This window comes from Dendrobates tinctorius, unplaced genomic scaffold (genome assembly GCF_039654945.1).
Source record: "Dendrobates tinctorius isolate UK_male_01 unplaced genomic scaffold, ASM3965494v1 ptg000020l, whole genome shotgun sequence".
In the NCBI taxonomy this organism is placed as follows: domain Eukaryota; kingdom Metazoa; phylum Chordata; class Amphibia; order Anura; family Dendrobatidae; genus Dendrobates; species Dendrobates tinctorius.
The window spans coordinates 7,941,606-7,961,265 of NW_027361688.1; the positions used below are offsets into that span (position 1 = coordinate 7,941,606).

The window sequence follows — 19,660 nt, forward strand, 5'->3', positions numbered from 1 at the left end:
CAATTGTTGTAAGAAGCATGGTAATTTTGCCCCTATTGAATCCCCTTAGTGATAGATAGATAGATAGATAATCAATATATAGATACATAGATAGATAAATAGATAGATGATAGATATATAGATAATACATAGATAGATAAATAGATAGATAATAGATAGATAATAGATAATTGATGTATAGATAATAGATAGATAATAGATAGATTGATAATAGATTGATAGATAATAGATGGTAGATAGATAATAGATAGATAATAGATATATAATATATATGTAATAGATAATAGATAGATTTTTCAGTTTTAACAATATTCTAGCGTTTATGGAAGGATATTTCTACAAATCTGACTTATTTCTCTGCATTCTTCCGTGTATCTTCCTTCATCTCTCAGCCATGCTGACAGTTTCCCCTGATGCAGTCATTTTGCTGCACTTCCCCGTCTGTTTCTCCTCCCGCAGTATATATATATATATATGTGTGTGTGTGTGACATATTCCTGTTCCTCTTCTTTCGGGAGGTGTCGTTCAGCTTTAAGGAGCAGTAGAAGACATGATCCTCACGTTGCGATGAGTGACGTCATCTGTTCTTGGCTGAAGCCTTTCTGTATTCTGTCTCTGGTCTCCGACCAAGGCTGCGGGCTGACTGGATGCACCAGGCACGGCAGATTCCCAGGTGATCCCTCCGACCAACTGTCTCCTTCTAGATCTTTTCTGCAGAATGCTAATTCCGCGTCGCTCGCTTCCATTGGGCTATTGAGGCTTAACCTTAATTTATTATTAAAATGAGCTGTAATTTTTTTTTATTTTTTTCTAGCAGGGAATATGTTACATGGGTGCCTGTGTTCCTTCCTCCTCTTCCCAGTCCTCTTTTTCTAATGCATGCATTTTTTGGGGGATTTTTTTTAATTATTTTTTTTCATACGATGCCTGTTGACGTTTAGCCTTCTTTTCCTTTTGGTGGATGACCATTTTGGTCGCGGAGGCTGTGAGCCCCATCTTCCTTTTCTGCCTGATCTGATCTTGGCTGTATTGTTTCTGAGACGAAGGGATAAGACTCAAAAATCTTGGATTATTTGGCGGCGTGAGATGGGCTGAGATCCTAAACCCCCTATTTAAATAAGGCTTGTGTAATGCGCCGCCACCCTTTACTGTCTGGCTGCATCTCTAGTGATACAGCTATTTCTTATTTCCAGAGACTGCTGCTGTCCATGGTGCTGAAATGTCTCCTTTGCTTTCCCTCTTCTCTCCTCCCCCTCTCACCTTCCATTTCAGAGGAGACCAAGAGAAGCGGATCAGAGGATGAGACGTTGGAAGACGAGCGATTGTCAAGCCCTGAGTGAAGACGAAATCTTTCAGCTGCTGATTACGGGCTGCTGACAGGCGAAACGGACCCGAAGCCGATGAATGGGGGGGAAAGAGGGGCATGGAGGCTGAAGGTACGACCATGATGATGATGTACGTGTTGTGAAACAAAGGATCCGTCTGCTTGCCCACAGGGATCTTGCTACCGGAGACACAACAGGGAGGCTTTGCATTTCTTCCCTTCGAGCTCTCGTAGGAAGAGGAACCCAAGAGCAACGTTGAGTTTGGACTCAATGAGTCTGTCGAAAGAGAGGATGCGTAGAACACAAAAGCTCTAAGGCTGTGGCTTTGCTCGGGCATGTTGCCCTGTTTTCCTCTACTTTCATCTCTTTGACTCTTTCCCGAGAGCCCGGTGGATAGGGCCAACCATGATCCATCACCCAACAACCCAACGACGGGCTACCTAAAAGAGACCTGTCCATCTACATTTTGCTTTTTTCAGGGGGAGGCGGATTGTCTGACGAGTTTGGTCCAAACTAATGACTAACCTACGTCAACGTCAAGGTCCGAGCATATTTTTCGGATTCGGATCGAGGTCTAAGGGGTAAGGTTTCTCCTTGTGGAGAGTGACATACCAGCTCTGGCTTGTCAAGGTAAGGAGGCTTATTCGGGATTCAGATCGAAAGCCTTTTTTTGGTTTTTTTTGCTGGGTGGTTACGGTTTTGGCCTAAGGTCCAAAAATTAAAACCAACTGAAAAACAACAACAACAAAAATGTTGATGGCTCTGTGAGATCGGAGGGATGGCTGCCGGAAGATTACTGCTCTACGCCGGACTGTCTTTAGCTTTGTGTGCCCTGGGCATGCTGGCTGTGGCTATCTGCTCCGACCACTGGTACGAAACGGATGCCAGGCGGCACCGGGAGAGATGCAAAAGTTTCACGAATAGAAGGATCGACCCCGGATTCATTTACAATTCCAACAACAACCTTCCGCTGAGGGCGAGCAGGTCGAAGCTGGACCGCTGGGAGGGCAAGTTACTTCTAACTAGGAACAGGAGGCAGCTTTTCGCCATGAGCGCTGCTGATGAGTGCAATAGACAATATAATTCTACCAACATGGGCCTGTGGAGGAAATGCCACCGGCTAGGGTTTGATCAAGACATAGAAGATATCGTTGCCAAAGGTATGTGCATGTTACATCATTGTGCTGAATGCTGTAATATCCTGTAACCGACTGCAAAATATTGGCCAATTTCTATTATTTTTTTTTTCCATTTTTTAATTTTAATTTTTTCCATTTTTTTATTTTTTAATATTTTTGCTTTTTTATTTTAGACATCTTTTACGCCTTTTTTCCAACCTTAAATCTCCATTGTCATGTTCGGAGATGGAGGAACACGACACGAGCTGCAGAAATCAGCAGCACATGGCCTTAGATGTATACAGATGGAGCTGACCTTTCCGTAGCCGTGTGCAGATGGAGCAGACCCTATTGTAACGCCTTCTTATGTTTCGCTGCCCCCCTCATCTTACGCCTTTTCACAGGGGCTACTCTCCATTCACCAAGTGGGGTGGGATTTCTACACTACAGTCCACTTCATCTGTACAGCAAAGCCCATGGTGCAATACTATCTTTTCTGGCCAGAAACAAAAGATTCGTACAGTAAATGTGATGCAGAAAAAAAAACACAGTCTGCTCCACCTGTATCCTGACTCTGAGGATACACTACAGTCCACGTCATCTCTATGCTATGGTGTTTCATCTCTGATGTTAAAAAAGAGTCTGCTTCATCTGTACCGGGAAACTGATGACACAATCCCAATGATTTTTTTTCGGTGATACACTAAAGTCTGCTTCATCTGCGTACCGAAAAAAATATGCTAAAATCCAGTCTGCTTCATCTTTATGTTAAAAAATAGTCTGCATCATCATTTTCAGGAAAGTGATGACACAATACACGGAGAGATTGCTCGCACATGAATTCTTGATGGTACACTAAAGTCTGCTTCATCTGTAGAATTGAGATATGTTGAAATACAGTCTGATGTTAAAATACAAGGAAACTGGTGATGAAACAATACTTGGAGCGATTGGTCCTACGTGATCATTTTTGATGTTACACTAAAGTCTGCATCATCTGCACAACCAAAAATATGTTAAAATACAGTATTTGCATGGTTAATAGAAGCTAAAATACAGATGATATCCCTTTAAGGGGATGTCACCAAGCTTTCCCTGACTCCTGATTGACACCTTTTCCTATTTATGATGTAATACATGCCACTCTTCTGCGTCACTACCACATTCCGTAGCCGGAAAAAGCAAACATATAGCCCTGTAACGGCGGCCATATTGGATGTCACCCTATTATTACAGAAGCAGGTAGAGAAATGTCTGAATTTTACTGCAAGACTTGAGCCGTCTCCGCCATTAGTCGCCATCCCCCGGCGTTTTACGACCTCCTGTGGGGCCTAAATGGTTTCGGTCTTCCAAGTACTTTCACAATCCCGGTAAAACTAAAAGGGTTTTGTGGTGTCTGTGCGACAGGGAATTTGTCTGCCCAGTCTCCACACTCTTCTGAACAATCGGCGCCCACCTCCTCCTCCTCCTCAAACCTAATTCCGAGAACAAAATGTTCTAGGCTCGCCGAAAGAAAGCTGCCCCTCTACATCACCTAATTGCCGGCTGAATCAATTTTCAGCCCTAATCCTACTATTAATACCTGATTTACTGACCCAATTATGAACAGCAGAAAGGCTTGTTTCTCCTTTATACACCAAACTGCGTTTCACTTTGTGCTTTCTCAGGGGGTGTTTAGATTATTGCCAGTTGAATCAACTTTGACCCTCAACCCTACTATTAACACCTGAAATGCTAACCCAGTTATGAACAACAACGAGGCATGTTTCCCCTTTACCGAGCTCCAACCTGCGTTTCGCTTTGTGCATCCTCAGGGGGGCATTAAGATAGTTGCCTGCTGAATCAACTTCGACCTTCAATACTACAATTAATACCAGAAATGCTGACAAAATTACAAATAGCAGACAGACCAGTTTCCCGTTTACTGGACTCCAATGCGCGTTTCGCTTTGGGCTTCTTCCAGGAGTGTTTAGATAATCCCTGCTGAATCAACTACGACCCTCAATACTACAATTGATACCGGAAATGCTGACCCAATTACGAACAGCAGACAGGCCAGTTTCGCCTTTACCGCACTCTGTTCTGCTTTTTCTTTGTGCTTCTTCAAGGGGTGTTTAGATACTTGCTGGTTGAATCAACTTTTAACCTCAATCCTACTATTAATACCTGGAATGCTGACACAATCATGAATAGTGTAGAGATTGTTTCCCCTTATCCCTCTCCAACATGCGTTTCGCTTGGAGCTTCCTCAGGAAGTGTTTAGATCATTTCCAAGTGAATTAACGTTCATTCTCAAGCCTACTACTAATGTGAGCTGCTGATGTACAATGAGAGGTGAGGTCATATTCTCTATATAATACCTGAAATACTGACCCAATTATGAACAGCAGAGAGGTCTGTTTTACCACCATTCCAATATATGTTTCACTTTGTGCTTCCTCAAGGAATGCTTAGATAATATCTTGCTGAATCAACTTTAACCCTCAAGCTTAGTATTAATGCCTGAAATACTGACCCAGTTATGAACAGCCGAGACACCTGTGTCTCCCTCCAACCCAACCCAACTCCAACCCACGTTTCGCTTTGTGCTTCCTGAGGGGGTGTTTAGATAATTGCCAGCTGAATCAACTTTCACCCCAAATCTTATTTTTAATACCTGAAATACGGACCCAATTATGAATAGCAGAGAGGCCTGTTTCACCCCCCCTCAGTCCAACGTGCGTTTCACATTGAGCTTCCTCAGGAAGTATTTAGATAATTGCCAACTTTCACCCCAAGTCTACTAGTAATGTGAGCCGCTACTCTACAGTGAGAGGGGGGAGAAGGCACTTCTGAAAATATAACACGGCCAACATTATTTTTTAAAAAGGTAGACATAAAATAGCAAGTGTTACGTAGAAACAAAAAATATACAATATGACTCCTTCAAAAAGTCATCTTTATAAGAAACAATTAGCTACACATATAAAACATACAACATGAAAAGTCAGATTCATATTCTCTATGTAATACCTGAAATACTGACCCAATTACAAACAGCAGAAAGGTCTGCTTCCCCCTCACCCTACTCCAACGCGAGTTTCACTTGGTGCTTCCTCAGGGGGTGTTTTAGATAACTGGCAGATAAATCAACTTTCACCCTCATTCCTACTATTAATATTTGAAATTCTGACCCAATTATAAACTGCAGAGAGGCTTGTTTCACACTTACCTTACTCAAACACACGTTTCGCTTTGGGCTTCCGCAAGGGATGCTTAGATAATTGCCAGCAGAATCAAATTTCACCCCAATCTTATTATTAATATGATCCACTGATCAATAGGAGGCGCTTCTGAAAAATGTAATAAAGCCAAGTTGTTGTTTTTTTTTGCAAAGGTAGAATCCCCTCCAGACACATTATGCTATGTGAGGATCTTACTGAAAGAGCGCCAGCTTGCATTCTCATATAAATGGATGACTTAAAGGGACTCTAATCTAAAGCAGCATAATGTAGAGACAGACCTGGATTCCAGAGCTGTGTCACTTATTAGGCTGCCTGCTGTACTTTTGATAAAATTACTATATGACTAGTAAACCTGTAGCCAAATAGTCCTCGATATTCATGAGCTCTGTATAATCACACCCCCACCACTGATTGACAGCTTTCTGCCTATGCACAGTATGCTCAGAAATATGTCAAGCAGTGTTGTCTCTGCCCCTACATCATGGTGCTCTCAGATGGGATAGCAAAAATCTGGTGACAAATTCCCTTAAAAGCATATTTAAAGGGAAGGTGTCATCAGAAAATGACCTGTTTAAATAAAGTTTTATGTTAAATGTATTTTTTTATATAAATATGTTGGCAGTGATTTTTTTCTATATTGTAATCTGAATTAAAAAAAAAAAAAGAACTTTTGCAATTCTCACTCTGGCCACTTGGGCTATTTTAAAGTCTAACTTCCTGTTGCTTCAGGAAATGCACACTTACATTAGCCACAATGGACAGACTTACATCCTATCTGTTGTCTTGTAGCAACTAATGAGCGTGTGCAGAAGGTTTAGTGTGAAGGGAGGGGGAGGGGGTGAGCTGTGATGGAAGTGTTAACCCTGCCTCTGATGATAAGGAAAGTGCTGAACACTTTTCCTGAAATAACAGGAAGTATGAGCCTAAAAAAAACTCCAATGGCCAATGTGAAAATTGCATGATTACCAATTTTTTTTTTATAATAAAAAAAATTATTTTAAGCAATAGGATCATTTTCTGATGCCACGTTCCCATTAAGTTTATGTAATTCAATGATGAGTCTTCTGTAAGGAAGCAAACTCTAATTTTAGGCTTCGGAGAGGGTGACTGTAATGATCTTCAATGGATTGATTGACAGGAAGTCCAAGCAGACGCACTTAAAGGCCAATCGGTCCAAGGTGTCCGGCAAGATAACAAGGAGGATGCACGATAGAAAGTTCGACCAGCAGCTATCGCCATATATTAACCCCATAAAATGTGCATGCATGGATAAGGGAAGCATGCACGCTCTCAGGGAGCTGATTAATAAGCCAACACCCGATTCCTTGTTGTCAAGTGTGTTTTCAGCCACTGAAAGCTGTGTACACTGAGGGCAGAGTCAGCAGATGTTGCATTATCATCAGAGGACAGGGCTACAATGAGTGCAAATTTCCATTATTATAAAGGCAGCAAAACATGCTCACTGCAGTGGTAAAAGGTGTTGAGGACAGCGCAGCTTCCCCTCTCTCCTCGCTTTCCCAGCACAGCAACATCTGTGAATGCCACAGAGCATGCTCACTACCGCTGTAAATCAAAGAATCATATAGAGTTGGAAGGGAGCTCCTGGGCCATCTGGTCCAAGGTCAAAAGCAGAATTCACTAAATCATCCCTGTCAGATGTCTGTCCAGCCTCTGTTTGAAGACTTCTATTGAAGGGGAACTCACCACTTCTTGTGGCAGCCTGTTCCACTCATTGGTCACCCTCACTGTCAAAAAGTTTTTTCTAATATCTAATCTGTGTCTCCTCCCATTCAGTTTCATCGCATTGCTTCTAGTCTTTCCTTGTGCAAATGAGAATAAAGTTGATCCTTCTACAATGTGACAGCCCTTTAGATATTTGTAGACAGCTATTAAGTCTCCTCTCAGTCTTCTCTTTTGCAAACTAAACATTCCCAAATCCTGCAACCTTTCCTCATAAGACAGGGTTTGCAGACCGGTCACCATTCTGGTCGCTTCTCTGAACTTGCTCCACTTTGTTGATGTCTTTTTTAAAGTGTGGTGCCCAAAACTGGACAAGGTATTCTAGATGAGCTCTGAACAAAGAGGAGTAGAGGGAAATAATGACTTCACGTGATCTAGACTGTATGCTTCTGTTAATACATCCTAGAATTGCATTTGCCTTTTTTGCTGCTGCTGCATCACACTGTTGACTCATATTCAGTCTGTGATCTATTAGTATACCCAAGTCTTTTTCACATGTGCTGTTGCTTAGCCCTATTCCTCCCATTCTATATATGCTTTTTTCATTTTTATTGCCCAGATGTAGTACTTTGCATTTTTCCCTGTTAAAAACCATTCTGTTAGTTGCTGCCCACTGCTCCAGTTTATTTATATCTTTTTGAATCCTCTCTCTCTTCTCTAGTATTAGCTATCCTTCCTAGCTTTGTGTCATCAACAAATTTAAACAGTTTACCCTCAATTCCTTCATCTAAATCATTGATAAAGATGTTGAACAATACAGGGCCCAGGACAGAACCCTGTGGTACCCCACTTGAGACATTCTTCCAACTGGATGTGCAGCCATTTACCACCACTCTTTGGGTCTGATCACTAAGCCAGTTATGAATCCACCTAACAGATGCCTTGTCCATTCCATACTTAGTCATTTTTTCAGTAAGGATAATGTGAGATACTTTGTCAAATGCTTTGCTGAAGTCAAGATATACTATATCTACAGCATTTCCATGATCCACCCAGTCAGTGATTCTGTCATAGAAGGAAATTAAATTAGTCTGACATGACTTATTAGTTACAAACTGATGCTGACTCTGGTCAATCACTTCATTCTTATCCAGGTACTTACATACATTTTGTTTAATAATTTGTTCAAAGATCTTTCTTGGTATAGGATTCAGACTCACCGGCCTATAGTTGCCTGGGTCCACCTTCTTCCCCTTTTTGAAGATAGGAACAACATTTGCTCTTCTCCAGTCTTCTGGGACTTCTCCTGTTCTCCAAGAATTTTCAAAGATTAAGGAGAGGGGTTCAAAAATGTCTTCTGCTATCTCCTTCATTATTCTGGGGTGTAATTCATCTGGACCTGGAGACTTGAATTCATTTAGGTTAGCTAAGTGTTTCCTCACTATCTTTCTGTTTATAGATATCCTGGATTCTTCTATTCCTTTAATAGGACAGTGAAGTTCAGTTGATGTTACCTTTCCTTTCTGAGAGAAAACAGATGCAAAATAGGAACTTAAAAGTTCAGCCTTCTCAACATCCTGTCTTACCATTTCATCATTTTTATCCTGTAAAAATCCTATAGCATCTTTGACTTTTTTCTTTTACTTTTGACATATCCCCAAAATCCTTTTTTATTGCTTTTGACGTCTCTTGCAAGCCTTAATTCATTGTCAGCTTTAGGTAATCTGATTCGTGACCTGCAGGTTCTGCAGACAGCATTATATTCTTCTTTAGATATGCCTCCCTCTTTCTATTTGATAAGAGCAAGGCATATGTAAAGAAGAATATAATGCTGTCTGCAGAACCTGCAGAGCACAAATCAGATTATCTAAAGCCACAGAGCATGTCCCCTACCTCTGCAAAGTCACAGAGCATGCTCACTATCTCTGTAAATGCCACAGAGCATACTCAATACTTCTACTAGTTCCACAGAGCATGCTCACTGCTTCTACAAATTTCACAGAGCATGCTCACTACTTCTACTAATTTCACAGAGCATGCTCACTACTTCTAGAGATGCCACAGAGCATGCTCACTACTTCTACTAATTTCACAGAGCATGCTCACTACTTCTAGAGATGCCACAGAGCATGCTCACTACTTCTATAAATGCCACAGAGCAAGCTCACTACTACTACAAATTCTACAGAGCATGCTCACTACCTCTCTAAATGTCACAGAGCATACTCAATACTTCTACTAGTTCCACAGAGCATGCTCACTACTTCTACAAATGTCACAGAGCATGCTCACAACTTCTACAAATGCCACAGAGCATGCTCACTACTACTACAAATTCCACAGAGCATGCTCACTACTACTACAAATTCCATAGAGCATGCTCACTACCTCTGTAAATGCCACAGAGCATGCTCACTACCTCTGTAAATGCCACAGAGCATGCTCACTACCTCTGTAAATGCCACAGAGCATGCTCACTACCTCTGTAAATGCCACAGAGCATGCTCACTTCACTCACTAAAGCCAAGGGGTCATCAGGAAATAAAGCAGCAGAACTGACATGTCTCATTGAGGGCTTATAGAGAAGACTTTCATTGACACCAGGTAATAACACAAGTCTCCCTCCCAAGCCGCGGAGATATTTCACTCCTGGCGGTGCAGAGGACAGTACAATCCTGCAGGAATAGAAGTGGAAGCTTATTTTAGTATTGTCATACAGGAGATTGATCGCCCGGCCTGATACAGTAATTGGGAGGTTGGTGAGAGATTGCCGCATCCGTTATGCCGAATGCTGACAAGCGATACGTTACCCCGGCTTCCTCCATGCTGCATGTAATGCATTCATGGAAACGCCGGCCACTCCGGCAATGAGCCAAGTCATTTCTTGCGTAGGAGCCGAAGAATCGGGTGATTTGTTGTGTGACTCCTCACTGGGAGTGTAATGATTTAAAGGTAAGATGAAGAAAAAACGTGGCAGGTGCTAAACGGTAATGAATAAACACATTATGGTCCGGATGTCGCTGGTTCATAGATTGGGTTTATTTTCACAGCAAGTCATCGTTAGTAATTCTGCATAGAAGATGTCACCAGTCCGAGTACGAGGCGAAATGTACCCACTAGTGTAAAAAGGGAACAGAACAGTGCCCCTAGTGGAGAACAGGATCTGTACAGGCCTCTGCTCTGTACTAATTACATAATACCCCAGAGCTGCACTCACTATTCTGCTGGTGCAGTCACTGTGTACATACATTACATTACTAATCCTGAGTTACATCCTGTATTATACCCCAGAGCTGCGCTCACTATTCTGCTGGTGCAGTCACTGTGTACATATATTAGTTACTGATCCTGAGTTACATCCTGTATTATACCTCAGAGCTGCGCTCACTATTCTGCTGCTGCAGTCACTGTGTACATAAATTACATTACTGATCCTGAGTTACATCCTGTATTATACCCCAGAGCTGCACTCACAATTCTGCTGGTGCAGTCACTGTGTACATATATTACATTACTGATCCTGAGTTACATCCTGTATTATACCCCAGAGCTGCACTCACAATTCTGCTGGTGCAATCACTGTGTACATACATTACATTACTGATCCTGAGTTACATCCTGTATTATACCCCAGAGCTGCACTCACTATTCTGCTGGTGCAGTCACTGTGTACATACATTACATTACTGATCCTGCGTTACATCCTGTATTATACCCCAGAGCTGCACTCACTATTCTGCTGGTGCAGTCACTGTGTACATACATTACATTACTGATCCTGAGTTACATCCTGTATTATACTCCAGAGCTGCACTCACTATTCTGCTGGTGCAGTCACTGTGTACATACATTACATTACTGATCCTGAGTTACATCCTGTATTATACCCCAGAGCTGCGCTCACTATTCTGCTGGTGCAATCACTGTGCACATACATTACATTACTGATCCTGAGTTACATCCTGTATTATACCCCAGAGCTGCGCTCACTATTCTGCTGGTGCAGTCACTGTGTACATACATTACATTACTGATCCTGAGTTACATCCTGTATTATACCCCAGAGCTGCACTCACTATTCTGCTGGTGCAGTGACTGTGTACATACATTACATTACTGATCCTGAGTTACATCCTGTATTATACTCCAGAGCTGCACTCACTATTCTGCTGGTGCAGTCACTGTGTACATACATTACATTACTGATCCTGAGTTACATCCTGTATTATACTCCAGAGCTGCACTCACTATTCTGCTGGTGCAGTCACTGTGTACATACATTACATTACTGATCCTGAGTTACATCCTGTATTATACCCCAGAGCTGCGCTCACTATTCTGCTGGTGCAGTCACTGTGTACATACATTACATCACTGATCCTGAGTTACATCCTGTATTATACTCCAGAGCTGCACTCACTATTCTGCTGGTGCAGTCACTGTGTACACACATTACATTACTGATCCTGAGTTACATCCTGTATTATACCCCAGAGCTGCGCTCACTATTCTGCTGGTGCAGTCACTGTGTACATACATTACATCACTGATCCTGAGTTACATCCTGTATTATACCCCAGAGCTGCACTCACTATTCTGCTGGTGCAGTCACTGTGTACATACATTACATCACTGATCCTGAGTTACATCCTGTATTATACTCCAGAGCTGCACTCACTATTCTGCTGGTGCAGTCACTGTGTACATACATTACTGATCCTGAGTTACATCCTGTATTATACCCCAGAGCTGCACTCACTATTCTGCTGGTGCAGTCACTGTGTACATACATTACATTACTGATCCTGAGTTACCTCCTGTATTATACTCCAGAGCTGCACTCACTATTCTGCTGGTGCAGTCACTGTGTACATACATTACATTACTGATCCTGAGTTACCTCCTGTATTATACTCCAGAGCTGTACTCACTATTCTGCTGGTGCAGTCACTGTGTACACACATTACATTACTGATCCTGAGTTACATCCTGTATTATACCCCAGAGCTGCACTCACTATTCTGCTGGTGCAGTCACTGTGTACATACATTACATTACTGATCCTGAGTTACCTCCTGTATTATACTCCAGAGCTGCACTCACTATTCTGCTGGTGCAGTCACTGTGTACATACATTACATTACTGATCCTGAGTTACCTCCTGTATTATACTCCAGAGCTGTACTCACTATTCTGCTGGTGCAGTCACTGTGTACACACATTACATTACTGATCCTGAGTTACCTCCTGTATTATACCCCAGAGCTGCACTCACTATTCTGCTGGTGCAGTCACTGTGTACATACATTACATTACTGATCCTGAGTTACCTCCTGTATTATACTCCAGAGCTGTACTCACTATTCTGCTGGTGCAGTCACTGTGTACACACATTACATTACTGATCCTGAGTTACATCCTGTATTATACCCCAGAGCTGCACTCACTATTCTGCTGGTGCAGTCACTGTGTACATACATTACATTACTGATCCTGAGTTACATCCTGTATTATACCCCAGAGCTGCACTCACTATTCTGCTGGTGCAGTCACTGTGTACACACATTACATTACTGATCCTGAGTTACATCCTGTATTATACCCCAGAGCTGCACTCACTATTCTGCTGGTGCAGTCACTGTGTACATACATTACATTACTGATCCTGAGTTACCTCCTGTATTATACTCCAGAGCTGCACTCACTATTCTGCTGGTGCAGTCACTGTGTACATACATTACATTACTGATCCTGAGTTACCTCCTGTATTATACTCCAGAGCTGTACTCACTATTCTGCTGGTGCAGTCACTGTGTACACACATTACATTACTGATCCTGAGTTACATCCTGTATTATACCCCAGAGCTGCACTCACTATTCTGCTGGTGCAGTCACTGTGTACATACATTACATTACTGATCCTGAGTTACCTCCTGTATTATACTCCAGAGCTGCACTCACTATTCTGCTGGTGCAGTCACTGTGTACATACATTACATTACTGATCCTGAGTTACCTCCTGTATTATACTCCAGAGCTGTACTCACTATTCTGCTGGTGCAGTCACTGTGTACACACATTACATTACTGATCCTGAGTTACCTCCTGTATTATACCCCAGAGCTGCACTCACTATTCTGCTGGTGCAGTCACTGTGTACATACATTACATTACTGATCCTGAGTTACCTCCTGTATTATACTCCAGAGCTGTACTCACTATTCTGCTGGTGCAGTCACTGTGTACACACATTACATTACTGATCCTGAGTTACATCCTGTATTATACCCCAGAGCTGCACTCACTATTCTGCTGGTGCAGTCACTGTGTACATACATTACATTACTGATCCTGAGTTACATCCTGTATTATACCCCAGAGCTGCACTCACTATTCTGCTGGTGCAGTCACTGTGTACACACATTACATTACTGATCCTGAGTTACATCCTGTATTATACCCCAGAGCTGCGCTCACTATTCTGCTGGTGCAGTCACTGTGTACACACATTACATTACTGATCCTGAGTTACATCCTGTATTATACCCCAGAGCTGCGCTCACTATTCTGCTGGTGCAATCACTGTGCACATACATTACATTACTGATCCTGAGTTACATCCTGTATTATACCCCAGAGCTGCACTCACTATTCTGCTGGTGCAGTCACTGTGTACACACATTACATTACTGATCCTGAGTTACATCCTGTATTATACCCCAGAGCTGCGCTCACTATTCTGCTGGTGCAGTCACTGTGTTTTCACATTATTTGTCCTGTACTGATCTGGGCTGCAGACGTGCATACTGTATTGTATAGAGTTGAGCGACTTTGGTCGGATCAGGTTTCGTGAAACCCGAAATAAACAAAATTTGAGTCGGATGAAACTGGTCCGACTAGGGCAAAAAAAGTCGGAGTTTCGTCCGAAACCCGACCCCAATGCAATTCAATGGGAAATAAAAGTCGGCATTTCACGAAACCCGATCCGACCAAAGTCGCTCATCTCTAGAACTATCGTAGGACTGTGACTCCATTATGTCTTCAAAAATGGTGAAATAGGAAATAAGAAAGCAGTTGCCCCTAGGAACCAATCAGAGTCCAGCTCTCATTTCTCAGAAGCTCTTTGGAAGATGAAAGCAGCCTCCTGACTGGTTGCTATGGGTAACGGTTGCACTTTTCCCTTATCACTAGGCCCGGAGTCTGGAACAACAGATAAATGAGCAATTTTTGCCTTGAAACTGAAGCGGCGACACTCGCGGGGAGCAGGAAACGCCTGACATCGGCGTGGCGTGATAAATCGAGCCAACGATTAATGAAGTTTAACAGACCTACAAATTGTGCGCGCGCTTATTTATGGAGTGCGACGTGTGTCGCTGCGCAGCGCCGAAAAGACGGAATAATGAGAGACATAAAGTTCTGATTATCTGTTATCGGAGTCTTATGAATTTCCGCTCTCATTACAAAGAGATGTTTTGTTAATTAGAAAGTGGGAGGCCTGTAAATCACCGCGCTCCGCCGCCATGGCGCTCCGTTGTGGGATTTTAGCCTTTTTTGTACATATATAAGTCCGGGTTACACGACCGGATAGAGAAGGGAGGACATTCAGCCCCGATACAACATAATTTTATCATTATTTTATACTATTATTATTATTATTTTTTGCCTATTTTGTATGATTTTAATGTAATAATATCACTTTATTGACTTAAAGCATTATTATATCAGTTTATTATATATTATTTTAATAATAATAATTCTGATCATTATTAATAATTGTATTATTAATCATAAATAAGCAAAAATAAATTTAATATTATTAATAATTATTTTATTTAATTGCTTTTTATTCTATAATTACTCTTTTATTTTGTAGAATTTTAATGTAATAATAAAATTTTTTATATATATCTATATATAGATATATATAGACTTAAAGGGCCATTCCATCAGTTTCTTTTATGTTACATTTAAAATAATTCTTATCATTCTTAATATTTTTTCTTATTAATAATATAAAAAATATTTTAATATTATTAATAATTTTTCTTTTATACGGTATTATTACTATTTTATTTTGCAGAATTTTAATGTAATAATATAATTTTTTATATATATCTATATATAGATATATATAGACTTAAAGGGTTATTCCATCAGTTTCTTATATGTTACATTTAAAATAATAATTCTTATCATTATTAATATTTTTCTTATTAATAATATAAAAAATATTTTAATATTATTAATAATTTTTCTTTTATACGGTATTATTACTATTTTATTTTGTAGAATTTTAATGTAATAATATATTTTTTTAGATATATCTAAATATAGATATATATATAGACTTAAAGGGTTATTCCATCAGTTTCTTATATATTACATTTAAAATAATAATTCTGATCATGATTAATATTTTTCTTATTAATATAAAAAATATTTTAATATTATTAATAATTTTTCTTACTATTTTATTTTGTACAATTTTAATGTTATAATGTAACTTTTTTTTAATATAAATATATATATAAACTTAAAAGACCATCCAAGAAATGCACAGGAAACTTCCAAACGTAGCCCCTTTAGAGCAAGACTGGCCCCCAATTTTTTTTTGTAGATCAGACAAGTTAAATTGTCGGTCCTGTTTGCTGCTCTTTAACCCCTTAAACTTCACTGTTAATGGTTGGGGGACCCATAAAGGCGTCCATGATTTTTCTGGTACATAAAAATACTGACCGTTTTTCATCAGTGTTTTTGATCCGAGTCTCATCAGTGTTTGGTCAATATCAGTTTTTACCATCAGTGATTTTCATGATCGGCAGAACAAGGAATTTGTTTTTCCCTGACTGGGAATCTTTACCTCTATAAGGCCTCATTCACACATCAGTTTATTTCACGTATGGGGAAAAAAAAAACGGACCAAGTTTCATCAGTGATTTTCATCAGAATTTGGTCCGACTGTCATCACTTTTTCTCATACGGAAAAAAAGAAAAAAATGTTTATCCACCTTCTATCTAACAGTCCATGAAAATCAGACCACACTCACAAAACGTCCAAGTTCTGTCCGATTGTGTCACGGACCCCTAGACTTGCATTGCCGATTTTGAGCCCATAAAAATTGGAGAGATATCCGCAATTTTGAACAGACTACTAGGTCCTCAAAAAATCAATCACGGACATGTGAAAGACTCTGTTCACTGATTCTGATTGAGCCCTTAGAATGAAGCGACGGTACAAATACTCAACCGCCTCTCTTAGTCATTCTCTGTGGGGCTGCAGGAAAAGCAGAGCGGAGCGCTCAGTAACCCCACCGATCAGTAGTATCCTGTTAATTGGTAATCACTTGTTATCACGTGATTAACTCTTTAACCCCCTCACTCAAATGAACATAGCCCCCGCCACACGTGACTGATGCCAGCTATATTAAGTGTCCGGAGTCTGTGTATAACAGCCAAGCGTGGAGGCTGTTAATCATTTAGTTGCTGCTGTCAATCTCTGACAGCTGCATTCAAGAGACGTCACAGACGCCACTGACGAATTTGTGGCACGCCACTGGGGTACTGTGACAGCCTGGGGCCTAATTATGGATCCCAATGCTGCCATCTTGGTTCTCTTCTGATGCTTGGCTATACTAAACAATTGCAAGTTCAAGTCCCCTTTGGGGACTAAAAATAAAATAAATATAACAAAATTAAAAAAATATATAAAATTCTTTTTTCCACCACTAAAAATAAAGAAATTAAAAATAAACATTTGGTATCGTAAAAGTATATCAAAATATAAAATGAATTAACATGATCGGTAAACGGAGAATTAACAATCAAAAGGCCAGAACTGCAGTTTTTCGGTCACCACACCTCCCTAAAATAAATACAATAAAAATGATCAAAATATATTATGAACCCCAAAAAACAAGCCACCACACGCTACCATTAATGGAAAAGTAAAAATGTGTCTCGGAAAATGGCGATGCAGACCAATTTTTTCCTACATCATCACCCCAGCAGCCCATGGTGAGCACACTAGATATGTCATTGTGTGACGCTCACCTGTAGGACTGCTGGTCATGTTATATATATTGTAGGGATGTGACTCGCTCAGGTGCAGCGGGAGACAATCATGAGGCAGGTTCTTCCCAAAGTTCATGAGGTTTATTTGCTCCATAAACCATAGACAGCATAACACTGAAATGTAACCTTCACTTCAGGCAAAGGAACAGAAATGTCCGTGGCTTCAGACTCGGACTGAGAGTCTCAGCACATGCTGGGAGCTGTAGTCCTCCCCATATACACTCTCTGTAGTGTCCCACCTGGACACATGGAAGTCTGTCCACACTCTGACAGACTCTCTCCACACTCTCACATGTGCCAAACTCCTCAATTAAATAGCCCTGTAACCACACCCATAGGGGATCACATGGCTATGACATCACCTAAGGTTGTATAGACACACAGGCTTCCCTGACACAGTGTAACAGAAAGATCAGCAGTACCTCTGCTGATCAATACACCCTGGAGCCTGCATCCCAAGGCCACCCACCTTGAGACCCACAATGGTCATTTAGGACCCTGCTCCTGTTACCACACTGAATGTGCCTGTACACCCGTCCTGGGACACCCACACAGCGCCCCCTAGCCGACACAGTGGTAACTACACCACATACCTCCCCCCTCTGTTCAAACTTGTGGGGTTGAACACATGACATCACCCAGGTATCTTGAGACCTGGCACCCATGTCACCTTGCCCTACAAGTCGAGAGGACCATCTCCGTCTGTTTTGGTAGTCAAACTGCCTCATATTCACGTTAGGCCTCCCCCGCCCCCAGCGGTCAGTATCTCGGCCTTGGGCTTTGGCCTTCCCGTCAACGTCCGTCAGTGTGATCAGACACTCTTTAGTCTCCACCTGTTTGCAGTGCGCTCCGTCACCCGACCTTTCTCTCACCGGCCGGCTCTCCCAGTGCACACTGTCATGAGTCCCACGTCCAGCTGGGCCAACTGGCTGGTCTGAGTCTGACCCTCTGTCACTATGTCCACCACCGGGTCTCGTGCCTATGTTACTACGATTAGAACGGCCACTTGCGGACTCTCGACGTTCTTGCCTTCGACTACCTGTCCTTTCATTCCTTGGAGGATCCCTTCGGGTCCTTACACCTTGGGTTGGAGGTGGACGCCACCTGACGTTCTCTATCTGCTCATTCATCTGCAGTCGATCCTGTCTTAGCTGCTCAATCTCCTTCAGGTACGCTACCCGATATTCCAGGAGCATGCGAAGCTTCCCAATGCTTTCCACCGAACCAACCACAATGACAGGAACCATGTCATCTTCAATAACGACTTGGATTTCACCAGCAGGTGGGATCCTCACTCTCTTCACACAGGATCGATTCACCATCTCCTGCATCACCTTTCCAAGTCTGCCAACGACTTTCCCCACCAGATTTCTGGGTACCGGAATTATGTCTTCCACAAAGCCCAGCCGACTTTGTGCTTCCCTTGCAAGCTCCAGACGTCGAGCGGCTTTCCAATTACGCTTCACGAGCATCTGTTTCGTGCGGAGACATTGTAGGTGCATCTCCTTCAGGACAGCCACCCTTCTCTCTGTGTCTTCCGTTTCTGCCAGTATCACCAACTGGTCTGTTTCTGGTGCCCAGCTCACACTATAGGCCTTTACTGCCTTTTTAAAGGTCTCATGGACACCTTCGCTGGCACACGCTTCTCGCACGTCTTCGGGTACCTCCATCACGCACTTGAAGGTCATGGACTTGCTCTCATCCTGGACAGATGGCTCTGGGTTCCGCACGGACACTTCCCTCATGGTATCTGCCAAGACCGGGTGACTGTCTTGTGCAGCTCTTGGCTCACCATCTTCCTGAGATTTACAGTCTTCAGGACCCTTTTCCAAGATGGGCTTTGGCAGCTCTGCCTTGCTATCAGTCGGGCAAGGCCGCTGTACGTCTTCGCCCATCCACTTCTCCTGCAGAAGACCTTTTACTACTCCACTGAGTTCTTGCAGAACTTTATCTTTCTCCTCTGCCAGGTAGCGACGCTCATCCTCTCTCCTGAGAATCTCCTGTTGATGCTTCTCTTGGGCCTCTCTGAGCACCTCCATATCTTCCAACAGGGTCTTGTTCATGGTTTTACACGCTGACAGGTGACCTCTGAGCTCAGAGACTTCCTTCTCCAGCTCATCCACTCTGTGCTCAGCTGCTTGCCTTAGGACTCTTTCCCGTTCGACATGTTCTGTTACAGTCTCCTTTATCAGCTGTATCTCACGATCCTGCTCTCTTTTGTCCATCACGTGTCTCACTAC

At 42.0% G+C, this 19,660-nt stretch overlaps 1 protein-coding gene across 2 annotated transcripts in view; it reads left to right on the forward strand.

The window, feature by feature from the left end:
* Positions 1–544: 544 nt before the first annotated feature.
* The window catches only part of TMEM178B (transmembrane protein 178B), a 244,690-nt gene continuing 225,574 nt past the window's right edge, over positions 545–19,660 (forward strand). The window contains exons 1-2 of one of the 2 annotated variants that reach the window (XM_073567583.1): positions 545–673; positions 1,273–2,485. In XM_073567583.1, the coding sequence (XP_073423684.1) occupies positions 2,104–2,485 (382 nt within the window). In that variant the 5' untranslated portion in view covers positions 545–673; positions 1,273–2,103. Of the gene's footprint in view, positions 674–1,193; positions 2,486–19,660 lie in introns of both variants that reach the window. The other variant, XM_073567584.1, reaches the window with a different exon arrangement.